A 15,000-nucleotide genomic window follows, 5' to 3' on the forward strand; every position below is an offset into this window, starting at 1 on the left:
ACTAACCTTATTGGCAGATCCATTCCTGCCGAACCTCACCCCTCTCTTAACCCATTAGCGACAGGTGTCCCAATTATGAGACACCCGAAAAATAAACATTGCCGGGTGTCCCACCAGTATGACGCTGTATCGGGGCTCGCGCTCCGACACAGCAGTTGGCCACAGCTGGCGGGTGGACAGACTCCGGGGAAGCTCCACCTGCCCGGAATATTTTATTTTTGGCTTCAAAATACACTGGCGTGTATGGGTCAATACTTGTGCTGCAACTGTTTCTATCCCCACAAATGCTTGTTCTATCTACAACAAGGACTGGTCAGACTGTGAAAATGTCCTACTTACCTGCCTTGCTGATTATGATACAGTGGCAATACAGTTACACTATTCCCTCTAGAGGCCAGTATAAGTCCCATGTCAGTATTGCCAAGATTAACTTCTGTAGACATGACCACCCCCATAAGGTTTATATTAGTGGATTGTCTTGTCATGTCTGACCATATTGACCTCTTCCTCGGAAATGTCAGAAATGTTGGTATTTTGGCCACCTAGCCACTGTTGCCCCACAGCCCGCTGACCTCTATGTGCCCAACCTGGTCATGACCGTTCAAATCACCCTGCTCAGTCATGTACATGTGCCAATTGCGGAGACTCCATTAACCCTATTTACGACGGGTATCCCATATATGAGACTCCCGGAAAATAAACATCGCCGGGCGTCCCGCCAGTGTGACGTTGGATTGGAGCTTGCGCTCCAAATATGTCGCGGGCTACAGGCAGATTCTGGGCCAGTCGTGCGCGCCCGTTTTATAGCCACCTGGAAAATATTATTTTCGGCTTTAAAATATACTGGCGATAGTGTGTTAATGTATTTTATAGTAGCTACCCTTCCTATAAGCTCAAATGTGAGGTAGCACTCCTCAGATTCAAACTAGGTCTCACTCTACGTGAGGCCAGACAAGAGATTTCCTCTCTGCTTCCCCACCATCTTCACACGATCTCCCCCAGTATCTTTTCCCTATACCCTAAACCATCCTACATCTCCACACAGTATCCCGGAGTCAAATTTGTTTTCTAGTCTAAATCCAGATTCTCCAATCTCTACCATCACTCCGATACCTACCCCTCCTCCTCACTTTATTTGTCACATGAGGCAACCTAAACATACCATACCACCCTCTCCTACTACATCCACTCCTACACCTTCCCTTTATTCTGCTCTTTAGATATCTATCTCTTCTCATAAGAGAACCTTTGTTTCTCAGTCTTCTTCACCCAGCTCCCCTCCAAAAGCCTTTGAAGACATCCAAAGCTTCCTAAAAATTACCCAAGGAAATACTCTGCACCCTCACCCACCCCCCAATCTCTCTCGGCCGGTTTGTTAATACTCTGCAAGGCCCAATCCAATGAGCATTCATTATACGGACATGCTTATACACTGAAATAGATGCATGTCTATTCGCCTATCAAATCTAAAGTATAGATAGATAGAGAAGGGTATATATATCTGATGAATAGACATATGCATTTATATCTGTGTATATGCATGTCTGTATATACGAATATGCACTGGGTTGGGCCTCGCACAATTTTATTAAACCGGCTGTCTATTCCTCCTCCTCCTGCATTTAAAGTATTTGCTCTAGTTCATTTATTCCCCTTTTCTCTTTTCACTACCAGACTTCCCTATAATGCTTTGTAATCTTTGACATCTAACACATTTTATCCTAATCTTTAACTTCTCTGTACCGTTTCCAACACAGTACTTTACCATAGTGCTATATGACCTTTGATCTCTAGCACTTTTATTTGTTTCAAACAAACATTTCATTTCATATCACATAACTCTTCTCCTACAGATAAATCTGTAGCTACATTAGCTTTGTCAAATACCCTCATAGTTCCTTATAAACCACTCTTTTTATGTAAGTGTCCCAGTAAATGAAGCTTAACAACCAGAAGAAGTGGCTTATGCATAAACATATTCATCAGCGATAACTCACACGACCACTACTGTTGCTTTATCAATATACATAGACAAAACAGTTTTTTTTTTTTTTTTTTTTTTTTTTTTTTTAAGTCCCATAGCATTTCAAACCCAGCAATACCTGTTTGACATAGCTCCAGCAAATTCTCTGACATTGTTAAGTCTCATTGTTTTGCACCAATAACCTGCCTTGTAGAAACAGTAACAGGTAAGAGAATATACATACTTCCTTTTTTTCACTCATAGGTATGTCCCAGTCATCAATCCTATGTGAAAAGGCCGTTGAACTGTACAATATCATAACATAGAGGCTTTTACTTACTGGCTACTTTAATTGCAAAATACTTCTTATCCATTGGTATGATTCTCTACATCATTTAACTATTTTATGACAATTGACCAAGATGTCACATATTGTAAGTGAGCTAGGCTTGCCTGCTCTTCCCCATATTATTTACAACAGGAAGAATTTTATTAAATATAGTAACCTTGGATATAGAGAGCAAATAACTAATATATTACTCTTATGACTACACTCACCCTGGAACAACTGTTAAATCAGTCTTATCAGAATTGTTCTCATAGTAGGGAAGGCTTTGGTCAGCGTCCCTTTTAAATATTATCTAACTTCTTTTTATTTCTTATCTTATTTCGAGGCTAAAACAAAATTACTGGACTCACTGTCCATGACTAGACTTACCTCAGTCTCACTGTTCAGGGTTACACCCCAGCAAATTCTCCTTTCATACTGATATGGGAAACTTTACCTTAACTAATACCACAAATTATTGCAAGGACTTCTCAAAGCTGCTACAGTTGTTTCTCAATTTGAGTTATATCAAGCTAAACAGTTGTAAAGTGATACAGTTGCATACTCCAATCAACTTGTCAGCATCTACAAGAAACTTTCATTGGCAGATCATGGAAAATATAAAGCATGATATTAACAAGAAACTCAACTTACAGTTCTGTCAAATTTTTCCCCATCATATAATATAACAAAAGTGGTCGCAGAATTGGAATGACTGCTGTTAGTGATGGTATTGAATTTAACAAGGAGTAAATCTTCCCTTGCCTTTGTTCTGCATTAATTGAAAAAGACAAAATAAATAATGTTAAAAACACTCATTTACATAAGGGTATGAATTACTAGAAATAGAATCACCCATACATTTTACAGCAACAGTTTAGAAAGATAATATCTACTCTTTAAACATCCCCAGAATGGCCATGATACAATATCAAGTAACTAGTTTTTTCTTGAGAATAATAAAACGATCGATACACTCTATTCAGTATATCTGCCAATATTTCTGCTTGGCACAGATGTGATCTCAACTTCATAATCTATAGCATCTATCAAATGAGTATATTTCCAAGATAACTTCACTGTAATTACTAATTTCTTTACTATTCTACATCATGAAACTAGCAAATTTCCTCTAAAAGTAGTTACAAAATGCCAAGAAGTTCCATCAAAATAGAAAAGAACAACAAGTTTAAATATTTTCCAATAATAGTATTTAAAATGAATAATTAAAGGAAACACAAATCAAGCAAAATTATTTTATAAACAAGCAGTTATGCTTATTGTAAAGGACAAACAACAAAGATGAGTTCATTTCACTGAATATAGCTCCTCACTACCAAATCTAGAGTTAATACATCCTACGTACCATGCACCATTTAACTTCTACTTTTCCCTCATTTTTAATTAAGTGGAAAATGATATAGGATTTTTAATTTCATATTCTTCTGGTGTGAGGCTAATCGAGTTATACATCTGACAGTGAGTGTCTAAGGGAGCTCCGCAGCCCCTTCGCGCAAATTGCCACTGGAAATTTTGCTAAAAATAAATCACACGGAAAATAGAGTAATGTCAAATAAACACTCCATTTATTTAATTTGATTATAACAAATAATCAAGGTATCAAATCCTCATATTTTGGTTTATCAATAGATGCTATGATGCTAACTTGCTTATGCAATATTCCTGAACTTGTAATCTTGCTCAAAAACTAAGCTACATAATATGAATGGTCGATATAGAGCAGTTGTTTTCAACCATGCAGTCTTTCCACACACTAAAATCATATCCTAAACATCTGTAAAACACTACCTTTTTACACCATCAGAAGACGAATGCATGTATACAATTATTGCATTCTCTTGAAATGTGCAACTCAGATCTGTTCTATAAAGAGTCATTAATCTGTAATAAATTGTAGATTTTAGTTTCAATTAATTCAGAAAGAAACTATAATTTAGAATTAAAGGGCTTTATTTTCAAAAGCAAGAACTACACATCAGTAATATATTATGCAACAGACTTAGATGGTTACCTTGAAACACTTGAGTTGTGACCCACAAGTTGAGCACCACTGGTCTAAAGGTATTTTTGATTATGCTGTCATAACAAGCATGAGTATATCAGTATCATCATTATGAAAGTTTCATTGTTATTTCAAACTAGTATCGAAATTCTGCCTGACCATTCGTCACAAAATACAAAACCAAGGAAATTGATTACCTTAGCACATACAAGTATGTTAAAATAAATTTACCATTAACCTTACTTTAAACTAATTAGTTTTACCGTAAAAAAAAATAAGGATGTACAAATATATTTACTGTTCAGATTTACTACAAATTATTAATTTTATAGTAAGAAAATTATTTCTTAGCATGATGTAAGATATCCAGTGTTTCTTAAAGACACTTACACAGAAGGTGTAACTTGATTTGAATTCATGTTTTTTCATGTCAGAAGTTAAGACAGCATCTTGTTGATCCATTCTTTTAGCCACAGGGATACAAGTATGATTGTAGTGCCATAAAGCCTCTCTGATTATTAAATCTCCAGTCTTTTGATATGATTCTTAAGGAGTATGTCACAATAACCAATACTGGACTAACATTTCGTAATGATTTCATGATAGAAAGTGTTGGACATGTCTGATCATTCTCTTAAAGAAAGACATAGACATTTGATAGTTAATTCAGAAATATTCTTAAAAAAAAATACTATCTGAAAGGTCTCCTCTACTTCCTTTTTAAGTAAAGCAATCTTCCTGTTACTACTATTATGACATTTTTTTCCATGCAATCACTACCATTTTCTACAGACTTCTGGGATTGTCAGGACTTCGAGGATACACACTTTTATACTTAGTTCCCACTGGGACTTAGTGACTTTCAACCATGGGAGACTTGTTCCCAGGCATATTAACAGTTTGTGAGAAAACTTATTATACATCTGCTTTATCTTAAGAAGACTCAAATAGAAAGGATTCTCCCCATTAAAAATTTGATCCCCTTGCTCCTACCCTTCTCGTCCAATAGAAATATAGGAGCAACATTATACCTCTACATAACATTGAACATTATACCTCTACATAACATTGCATGTGCATGTACACACATCCTTCTCCCCTCATATTTCATTATGCAATAACACAACTGTGTTTCCTTGTTTCCTTGACTCATGCAATTCAAATCAACATCACAAGTCCACAATATTTCTCTATCCCATGGATTGTTCTAATCATTAATGAGTGGTATCTGATCAAATCATACCCTTAAAGTACATCTATTACTTCAACCCACCAATGCCATTTGTGGGTTGATTACATCTGAAGCTCAAGCTTGTGCACTATCTACCCTAACTGACCTTATTGGCAAACCTATTCCTGCTGAACCTCACCCAACTCTTAATACTTGTACTGGAACTGCTTCTATTCCCCCAAATGCTTGTCCCATGTATAACAAGGACTGGTCAGACTGAAAATGACCTACTTTCCTGCCTTGATGAATATGATGCAGTGGCAGTACAGTGTTACACTCTTCCTCCTAGAGGCCAACATAAATCTCACGTCAATATTGTCAAGATTAGCTTTCATAGACAAGACCCAGACAGGAAACACGACGACAAGGTTTTTCTCTCTCAATTAATTCCAAAACAGTCCTACACTCTGCTCCCCCACCATCTACACAAGATATTTTTCCATCTCCTCAGGTATCTTTTCCCTATACCCAAAATCTAAGTCCTATGTCTACTCACCCTATCCACCAGTCCTATCCCTATCCCTATCCATTTTCCATTCTAAATCCAGATACTCTAATCTCTACCACTTCCCGGATACCTACCCTTCCTCCTCACTTTAGTTGTCATACCAGACAACCTAAACGTTCTATTCCACACACTCCTACTACATTCTCTCCTACACCTTCCTCTTCATTTGTTCCTTAGATATCCATCTCTTCTCCTCCTTATAAGAGAACCTTTGTTTCTTAGTCCTCTATACCAAATTCCCCTCCAGGAACCCTTGAAGACATCCAAAACTTCCTAAAGATGACCCAAGGGAACACTCCCCTCCCTCATTCACCCCCCAATACCTTTGTTCTTACTCCTGCTACATATAAAGTATTTGCAGATATTCATCCTCCTTCCCAAGTTCCCTCCACCCCTCTTCCTCCTATACCCTCTCAACATACCCCACCCTCTCTATCACTTCCACTTGAATATTCTCACAAATCCCCTTTATCACAACAGTGCCCTTCTCCAGACCCCTCCTCTCCAAATATTTTTCCTGATGCTTCACCACCTTCCCCAGTCTCCCTTTCTCAACCCCTGAATTCTTCTCCTCCTACTTCTCCAACAGCCACCTCTGTTTTCCTTGATCAATGTCCTTACTCCTTCCCCAGTCACAGATAGACTGCAATTCACTCAGTTGCTCTACCCCCTTATATTCCCCCAACCCCTTCCCAAAATATCTCATCCTCTGAACCACCTAAACCACCCATAATCACTACTTCATTTACTTCTCTCCTTTCCCTTTTCATTACCATACTCTCCTACAACACCCTCTAATTTGATATCTAACACCCTCCCCTCTTCCGAGATTCTTCTCTTACTCTTCAACAGCAATCTCTATTCTTCCTTGAACATTTTTCCTATGCCTTCCCCAGTGACAGATACACTATAATTCACTAAATCGCCCTACCCTCCCCTTTATACTAATTTCTGCTCTAATTCATTTGCTCCCCTATTTCCCCTTTTCACTACCCTACTATCCTAAAAAGTTCTTAAACCTTTGACATCTGACACATTTTATCATAATCTTTAACTCTCCTTTGCCCTTCCTGACGCAAAACTTTACCATAGTGCTACATGACCTTTTGATGGCTAGCACATTTGTTTTTCAATCATTAATTAATTAATTAATTGGCCACTAGCATTTAGTTAGTCGATCCTTTTTACTGCCACCAGATATTTTGGCCTCCTATTCCACAACATTTCATTAAATGCTCTTCAGTACCGGGACTTATTATGTTAGATCAATAAATGATTAATTATCTTCAATAATTATGGTGTACTTTAGATAGCTTATATTACAAAAGTGACAATTCTATTAATTAGTGTAATTCAAGAATTTATTTAAACTTTTATGAACATCAAAACATTTATTGTTGATAATTCATTGTAATAAAATGTAATGTAATAAAATCACAATATCAAAGATTATATCAAACAAAAACGTACAAATCATTCTTTAGGCTCATGACACTATGTATATAACTAGACAGTTATGATTCATTGTTATATAATTATCAGGCAGGAAACTTAACAAAATCAAAAACATTCAAAATTATGATATATCTTGATCAGCCAAATATCAAACAAAATAGTAATCATTGTGTAAGCAGTTAATTATTTTATATCTCAAGTTAACAAATCAATTAGATATTACACCAAAGAATAATGATCGCAAGAGAAGAATATACTTGCATTAAATAGACATGCTCTGTGAATTGAATATTATTCCAAAATAATAAAAAAATAATTATAACAAGACAAACAAGCTGTATTTTTACATTATTACATAAATCAACTATCAAGCAAGTAAGATTAATCATCCTGACAAAATCAAATACTTGATAGAAAAATCAATCTAACACACTCAGTCAACAACAGGACTTGTCACTGCCTGCACACTACTGTTGAGCTATCCATCTTAGAAAACACTTTATTATTTGAGTACAAATTAACCTAACTATTTCCATTAACTGTTAGTAAAGATACATCTAACACACTATTGCCACATTAGTTGAATTTAATAATCAAGTTATTTCATTATATGTTCGTAAAAATCTTCACTTTTCTTCCTAACCTTCATTATGTTACGGAATAAGTCTCCCCTATTACTGTTTCCCATTTCTAATTCCTGTCCTTTATGGTCCATCACAATAGTACACTATATTACTTCAAACTGGTTTATCTGGGATTAGCCACCAAAAGGAACATGGCTAGTGGATGCTACTCCAAAACCTAGTCTACAGTCTCTGCCACTGACAATCTTTTTATTTTCAATGTGGGGCTCATCCGGTCACACTCTGTGGTGGTATCACTTATCCATTTCTTATAGTTGGAATGTTACATGTATCAGGACTTTTCTGTCAACATATTTTTAACACTATCTTTCACTTTTCACTTTTTCTACCTGCTATCAGACTTAAATTCTTGTTCCCAGACTGATACACTTTACTCTACATTGCAGTTGATTGGAACAGCTTGTTATTTTGCACTTGTGATTTCTTTTTTGTTTCTGTTGGTCCATCATATGGTGTCACCTTTTGTCACATGATGTTTTCGCTGCTTCGGGTCGTGGTGCCTCTATTGTTTGTAACTGCTTCCTTTCCTGTTGCCTGCTCAAGTCCTCACAAAATCATTTTATTTCTGACATCTCGTCCCAGCTTTTTTGTTAGGCCCGTACAAATGGCATCCGCTTTGCCCACTTTTTCGTGTGATGATTAACGCCTTCGTGTGTCTACGACACACATACCTGGCAAGAGTTTATTTAGAATTAGTATACTGTGAGTTGCTATCATATTAGTTTTTTTGTTATTTTTCCCACAGAAAAGAAATACTTGGAAGAGGCCCATTCTCTGCACAAAGAAGCACTTGCCATGGCCATGCGTGCTTTTGGGGAAATGAACGTCCAGACGGCTAAGCACTACGGCAACCTTGGCAGACTCTTCCAGTCAATGAGGCTCTTCCAGGTTGGAGTCTGCAGTTGCTTTTTTCTCTATTGTCCTTGTCTTTTCTTTCTCATTGTACTTCCTTTCATTTCATTCCTGCCTTTTCCTCTCCTGATCTAATTCTTTACTTTGTATATGTTTATATATTTTTTCTTTGTTTCTTTCTTTCTATCTTTCTCCCTTCTTTTCTCTTCTCTTTTCTCTTTTTTCTATATATTTTTTCTTTTTTTGTCTTTTCTCTTTTGTTTTCTCTTCTTTTGGGTGTCTCACTTATTTCTTCAGAATTTAAAAATCTGCCTTTGACACTTTATGTTGCAGTGTTCTTTCCACTAAAGTAAAGCAGTTGCATATTCAAGCTAAGTTGTGAGTTGTGGATGGTACCTAAAGAAGCAAAATAGCAAAACTAATAAAAATCAGTTTGAAGTTTTTACACTTAATAAGGCATTTTGTTTATTACCTCTGCTAAGGAAGTTAGGTTTTTGGTAGCTTTGGTTAGCAAGATGATTTAAGGGGACCGTCCCTGAGAGAGGGGGGGGGGAGGGGTTACATTAAGATAGTTAGCGTATAGTATAGGTACATGGATGAGGAAACTACCAAACGAGTATTAACCGCCTGCTATGGCTCGTTGTCTTGCAGCCGGCGCGCGAGTCCCTCAGCACCCGGTGAGGTACGTCGCTATTGAGCGCCCAGGTACACCTATGTGGACTTTTGCTTGCGGCAATCGTGCATAAGGCATTTAATTATGACATTGCGCATAGATATGAGTTCGTGAATGTTCAAGGAACACTTTTATACCAATATCAGGAAAAAATTATATCACCGTGATTTATGACGAAATATTTTGTGAAATATATCTAAAAAAAATGTATGTTTTGTGTCCTTTTACACACGAAATATGCTATGATCGAGACTCCCTGGTAATATGTTTTAGTTTACGTGGTAATATATACGTATATCACATACGAAGCACTAATGTTTAAAAATAGCCTTATAAGGAAGGATTGAAATATTTCCGTTACATTTCGCTCAACGGTCGGTACATCACAGCAGGGGGCAATTTGAATTGATTTGAAATTGGTAGTTACCGTTGTAAAGACCAATTCAGTACGAATGTTACCTAAATGTCGGATTTTTAAACTTCGGATGTATAAGCGAGATACAGATTATTTCATGTTGAAGATGATAGTACTCAGTAATACCTGCTCTGAAATAAAAACTATATGGAATTTTGAGCTCGGTTGTATGCGTAGTCTTCGTCTGGCGTTCAAAAAGCTATCGCATCCGTTTCGTGCGTTCCCGATAAAAATGAATATGTTTAGACGTTACCGTAAGTCTTAGGCCCCATAAATTGGCAAATATCCCACAACACCTAGGCGTCTGCATGATTTTATGCACTTCTTAGTAAAGATAATGGGTGCAAATGGCTAATCATAAACTTTACACTTGTTCTCCTTTGCAATCTGTTAATATTGACAATTATCAAAGAAAATGGGTATGAGAGGGATAACTAATAAATTTTATTATTTAGATATGAAATCAATGTAGGCCTACTAAATGATGATGATTAATCTTTTTAACTTTATGTGCGTGCGTTCACGTACATATGATCCTCCTCGAAAATTATAAACACCCAGTGACCATCTCCCCCTCCCCCCCCCCCTGTGTGAGGCATGGGGAATATTCAACGACTTTCGTAAGTTCTCGAATTCAATGTACTAAATTCATATGCTTTTGAAATTCTCAAAATTGAACCACCATGTTGTATTCATGCCAGGACTTTATAATTAGAATGATTTTGTACTAATGTTGCCATCCACAGTTCCCCATTTCTTCAAAAAATAAAAAAATAAAATAAAAAATAAAATAAAATATAAAAAAAAATATATATATTTTTTTAAAGGTTTTTATCTGGTTTAGATTAGTTGTCTCTATGGTAAAGTGCATTTATTAAGCTTTTCACACGAAAATATCAACTTTAATGAACAACGAAAAAAAAAAAAAAAAAAGTTACATACCTTTACAGAATAGCGTCCCTATTGAACATGAAAATTCCTATTGCCTTGGTAATCATTGCATTGCAAAGTACACTAAATGAGCGTTTTTTTGATATATAATATCATTAGATTCAGAGAAAAATAACAGAGATAACGAACTTTGGCAAGGTGCCAAATACGAAACGCCGTAGCTCCGCTATTTTTTTATGAATCTTCGGTACATCCCAACTCACGTAATTTTCATGCTATCCAAATGCAGTTTGTTGCTTTCACTAGAGCCTCGGCGTCCCATAGCCATGTAAAAGGCCGATTTTTGAATTTTTGCCTTTATCAAAAAATAATAATATTTTAATGCTGAAAAATGAATAAAAAAGTACTTTTTATGCCAAGCTGTCCCCCGCCAAAAAAAAAAAAAGGAAATTCAAAATTCGGCCTTTTACATGGCTATAGGCTATAGTTGATCTAACACTAGCATTTTTGGGGGAATATTCTGTAAAGAGCTCTGATAGTTGGGATGTACCGAAGACATACCAAAAAAAAAAACAGCGATTTTTTTCGACTTTTAGGGGGGTGCCCCCCCCCCCAATGGAGGAGCAAAGTTAAAATTTATATATATAACGGAGCGCAATTCTTTACTCTATAGCATGCAAAAAGAATCAATCAGTTATCTCTAACCGATATTTTTTATGATGTATAGAGTAGGGAAAGGTGGCCATTCTCAGGGACGGTCCCCTTAAAAAGTTATGAACAGATTTTTATGAAATGTTAACCATAGTGTCGTGGCCGAGTTTAGATGCCATTAAATTTAGTGGTGATCAGGGTCATGATCCGGATTCAAGAATTTTTAAAATGACTCATGAGCATTGTGAGATAGGGAAACACGGGGGTCACCTGTGTACTTGAGAGAGGTGATTTTAATGTAATTCTTCAAATGTGAATATTTTTATTGCATCAGTGACCCTATTGCTTTGGAAGAGGTTTGTGTTCCCTGAGTCCTTTTAGTTATTTTTATTATTTAATGAAGTGACTAATACTACTTTTTTAAAAATTATTACCATCAGGAAGCAGAGGAGATGCATTTGAAGGCCATCTCCATCAAGGAACAGCTTTTGGGGCCAGAGGACTATGAGGTGGCCCTATCTGTAGGCCATCTGGCATCCCTGTACAATTATGACATGATGAAGTATGATAAGGCTGAGCAACTCTACTTAAGATCCATTTCCATTGGTAAGGGTGAAAGTGTGAAGGAAAAAGTCAAGATTGTCTTCTTCCAAAAGTACTTTCTCTGTCTTTGGCTGTGCCATTTGAGTACCAATATGTAAAAAGTTTTCATGAAATATTAAAACTAAACCATAATAGCTAACTAACTGTCCATTTCATCATTCCAGGAAAGAAATTGTTTGGTGAAGCATATTCTGGCCTAGAGTATGACTATCGAGGGCTCTTGCGTGTATATAGTGTTCAAGCTAATATGGAAAAGTGTTTCAAATACCAGAATGTTTTGGCATATTGGAAGTTATTGCGTGATGAAGCACAGGAAACACAGACCTCTCCCTTCAAAGAACTCACAGAACCTTTACGGGTCATTGACACTCTGAACCAGTTCATGGCCCTGTAGGAATATATCTACTGGACCTAAGTATTAAGTGCATCAGTGCAAGACTGCAGCTGATAATGTTAGAAATCAAAATGGTTTGCATACAAGACCATAAGTTTTGCTATGACCTCACACCTTAGATAATAAACAGAAATGCATATTGACCATGAAGTGTGCAGTTGGCCCTCTCTCCATTAAGTCTGTTCACCCTTTCTTAGGTGCTGATCTTTCATAACCATCTGCCATTTTATAGTTCTTGTGTGAATTTGAAGTTTATTGTCACACATCATGCATAAGGATTTTTCAGCCAGATATGATGATAGCCATGACATTAAGTTAAAGCACAATCACATACAGTTTTCTCTGTCAGTGATTTAGGAGAATATTTGGAAGGAGGAGAATCTCTCATGCAATAAAGATCACTTGTAAAGTTGTTAATGATATTAAGGATCAAATATCAGACAGAACACAAATAGAAAGAATGTAAAGTCTGCATTAGAAGGTGAATATTTATATGTTGTTAATCTAAATGAACATACATGATTTGTTAAAGAATGATTGTTGTAAGCAATAAAAACATTAATAAGGAGGGAGAGTGTAGCTGTAAATCTTTGTCTCAATTACTGTTATGTGTCAGTGTATGGAGCTAACTGATTTTAATAGATGACATGGGATAGTGCAGGATTACTGAAAAGTGTTGAGTAAAAACTTGCTGCTGGTACAAGTTTACAATAGTTTGCAAAAATTGAATGATTATTAAAGTTTTTTCTACTACTACCATTTATCCTCAAGGGAAGAGAGATATACTGTATGAGAGTGAGCAGTATATTGCTAATTTATGAATTTTATTATGTATAGGTGTGAAAGTTGCTTGATAAAGCCAGCATTTTGTGAATTAGTAAACCATGTTGTTTGTATCATAATAATTTTTGATTTGTATGATTTGAAATTTAATATATATAGTTTTAAAGATCATTATTTATATATATTTGATTATGATAGGTATATTTCTTCAGTTCTACATATTGAAACAGAATCCCTGATGTTCACTCATGAATCAGTTTTAACATTTCCAAGTTGACATGTGGTGTCTTTTTATCAGATCTCTATTTAATAGATAGAACTTGAATATTTGATATCTTACACTATTTGGAAATTGAAAACATCAAATAATACGTGAGTAGTATGGTTTTAAGATTTGCATTGATACAAGAGGGCTTGTTACAATTCCTAGGTGTGAATCTACCTTCAGGAGAGGTCGCCTGTAAATATGTGTATAGTTCATACTGCTGCTTATGGCCCCTCCATTTTTGTATGTGATAAAAGATGAATTTATGCGAATCAGGGCATCGTCTCAAAATGGAAAGCAGTTTGAAGGGAAATTTGTTGTACAAGATTGCAGATGTACCATGTGGTTTGTATACGGTGGATCTAGTTATGGTATGGATGTATTTTGCTTTTTGAAGATGCATATTGCAAGGATTGTACTAAGGTAATTTATGGGAATCCAGAAACTTTTTAGTGTTTTTTGGTGACATTTACATCAGAGTTATTTATCTTTCATATTATTAATGTTAAGGATCATCACAAATTGTTTGTAAGCAAATTTATTTTTTCTTTTACATCCATGTTTAAGATGGATGAAAAACTTGCAAGCTTTACGTGTGTGATATGCTTTTATCAAGGACTGATTGTATTCACTTTATTGGGGTACCTTTTTCTGATGGCTAGATTAATACAGGTAATGAAGCACCAGTGTTTCATTGCCTTTTTCAATTACCATCATATGACAGTGCCAGGATTTTTTTTTTCTTTTCTTTTCTTTTCTTTCATTAGCTGTCATGACATGGAGAATGTGGAAATGTTTCTTCAGTGTCATTTCTTTTGTAATGAAACTGGAGGGTTGTTTTTTGTACTCAGGTGATTCGGGGTGATCTCAATGATAACTAGATTTGTGGAGCTGTTAGTGGAACAATAGTTAATAATAATTATTGATTTTCAGTAAAAGCAGTCAGAATCGTTGACATCATTCTCTTGGGATAACAACAATGAATTTCAGTAAACCAAATATGAAGTTTTGGACCTAAAGCAGATTTTAGATTTAATTTATTCAAGATTTACTCTATAAATACCCTTTTCTCTATTAATCCAATGAAATACATCTCAACTTGAAAATTACCGGTATTTATTGTTATTATCTTAAAAATTTATGTGTATATATATTTTGGTTATGCCATTGTGGCCAATTTTTCATTATGGTACTTGCTCATTTGAAGGCAGCAGCTTTTTGATCTGTGTAATATCAGATGCTATATCACAACAGATGGTGTGCTAAGCAGAGGTCTTATTTTAATTTTGAAATTTTAAACTTCTCTCAGATATGTTCTCTT

The 15,000-nt window shown here is 35.7% G+C and overlaps 1 protein-coding gene across 1 annotated transcript in view; it reads left to right on the top strand.

Moving 5' to 3' along the window:
• Positions 1–15,000, top strand: part of Pat1 (Protein interacting with APP tail-1) — a gene marked incomplete at its 5' end in the record, with an annotated part of 54,718 nt that overhangs the window by 39,190 nt on the left and 528 nt on the right. Inside the window, 3 exon segments of the mRNA XM_070127094.1 lie at positions 8,898–9,040; positions 12,075–12,240; positions 12,402–15,000. The exon segment at positions 12,402–15,000 is cut by the window's right edge and continues 528 nt beyond it. Of these exon segments, the coding sequence (XP_069983195.1) occupies positions 8,898–9,040; positions 12,075–12,240; positions 12,402–12,631 (539 nt within the window). The 3' untranslated portion in view covers positions 12,632–15,000.

Source organism: Penaeus vannamei, chromosome 11, assembly GCF_042767895.1.
Source record: "Penaeus vannamei isolate JL-2024 chromosome 11, ASM4276789v1, whole genome shotgun sequence".
In the NCBI taxonomy this organism is placed as follows: Eukaryota; Metazoa; Arthropoda; class Malacostraca; order Decapoda; family Penaeidae; genus Penaeus; species Penaeus vannamei.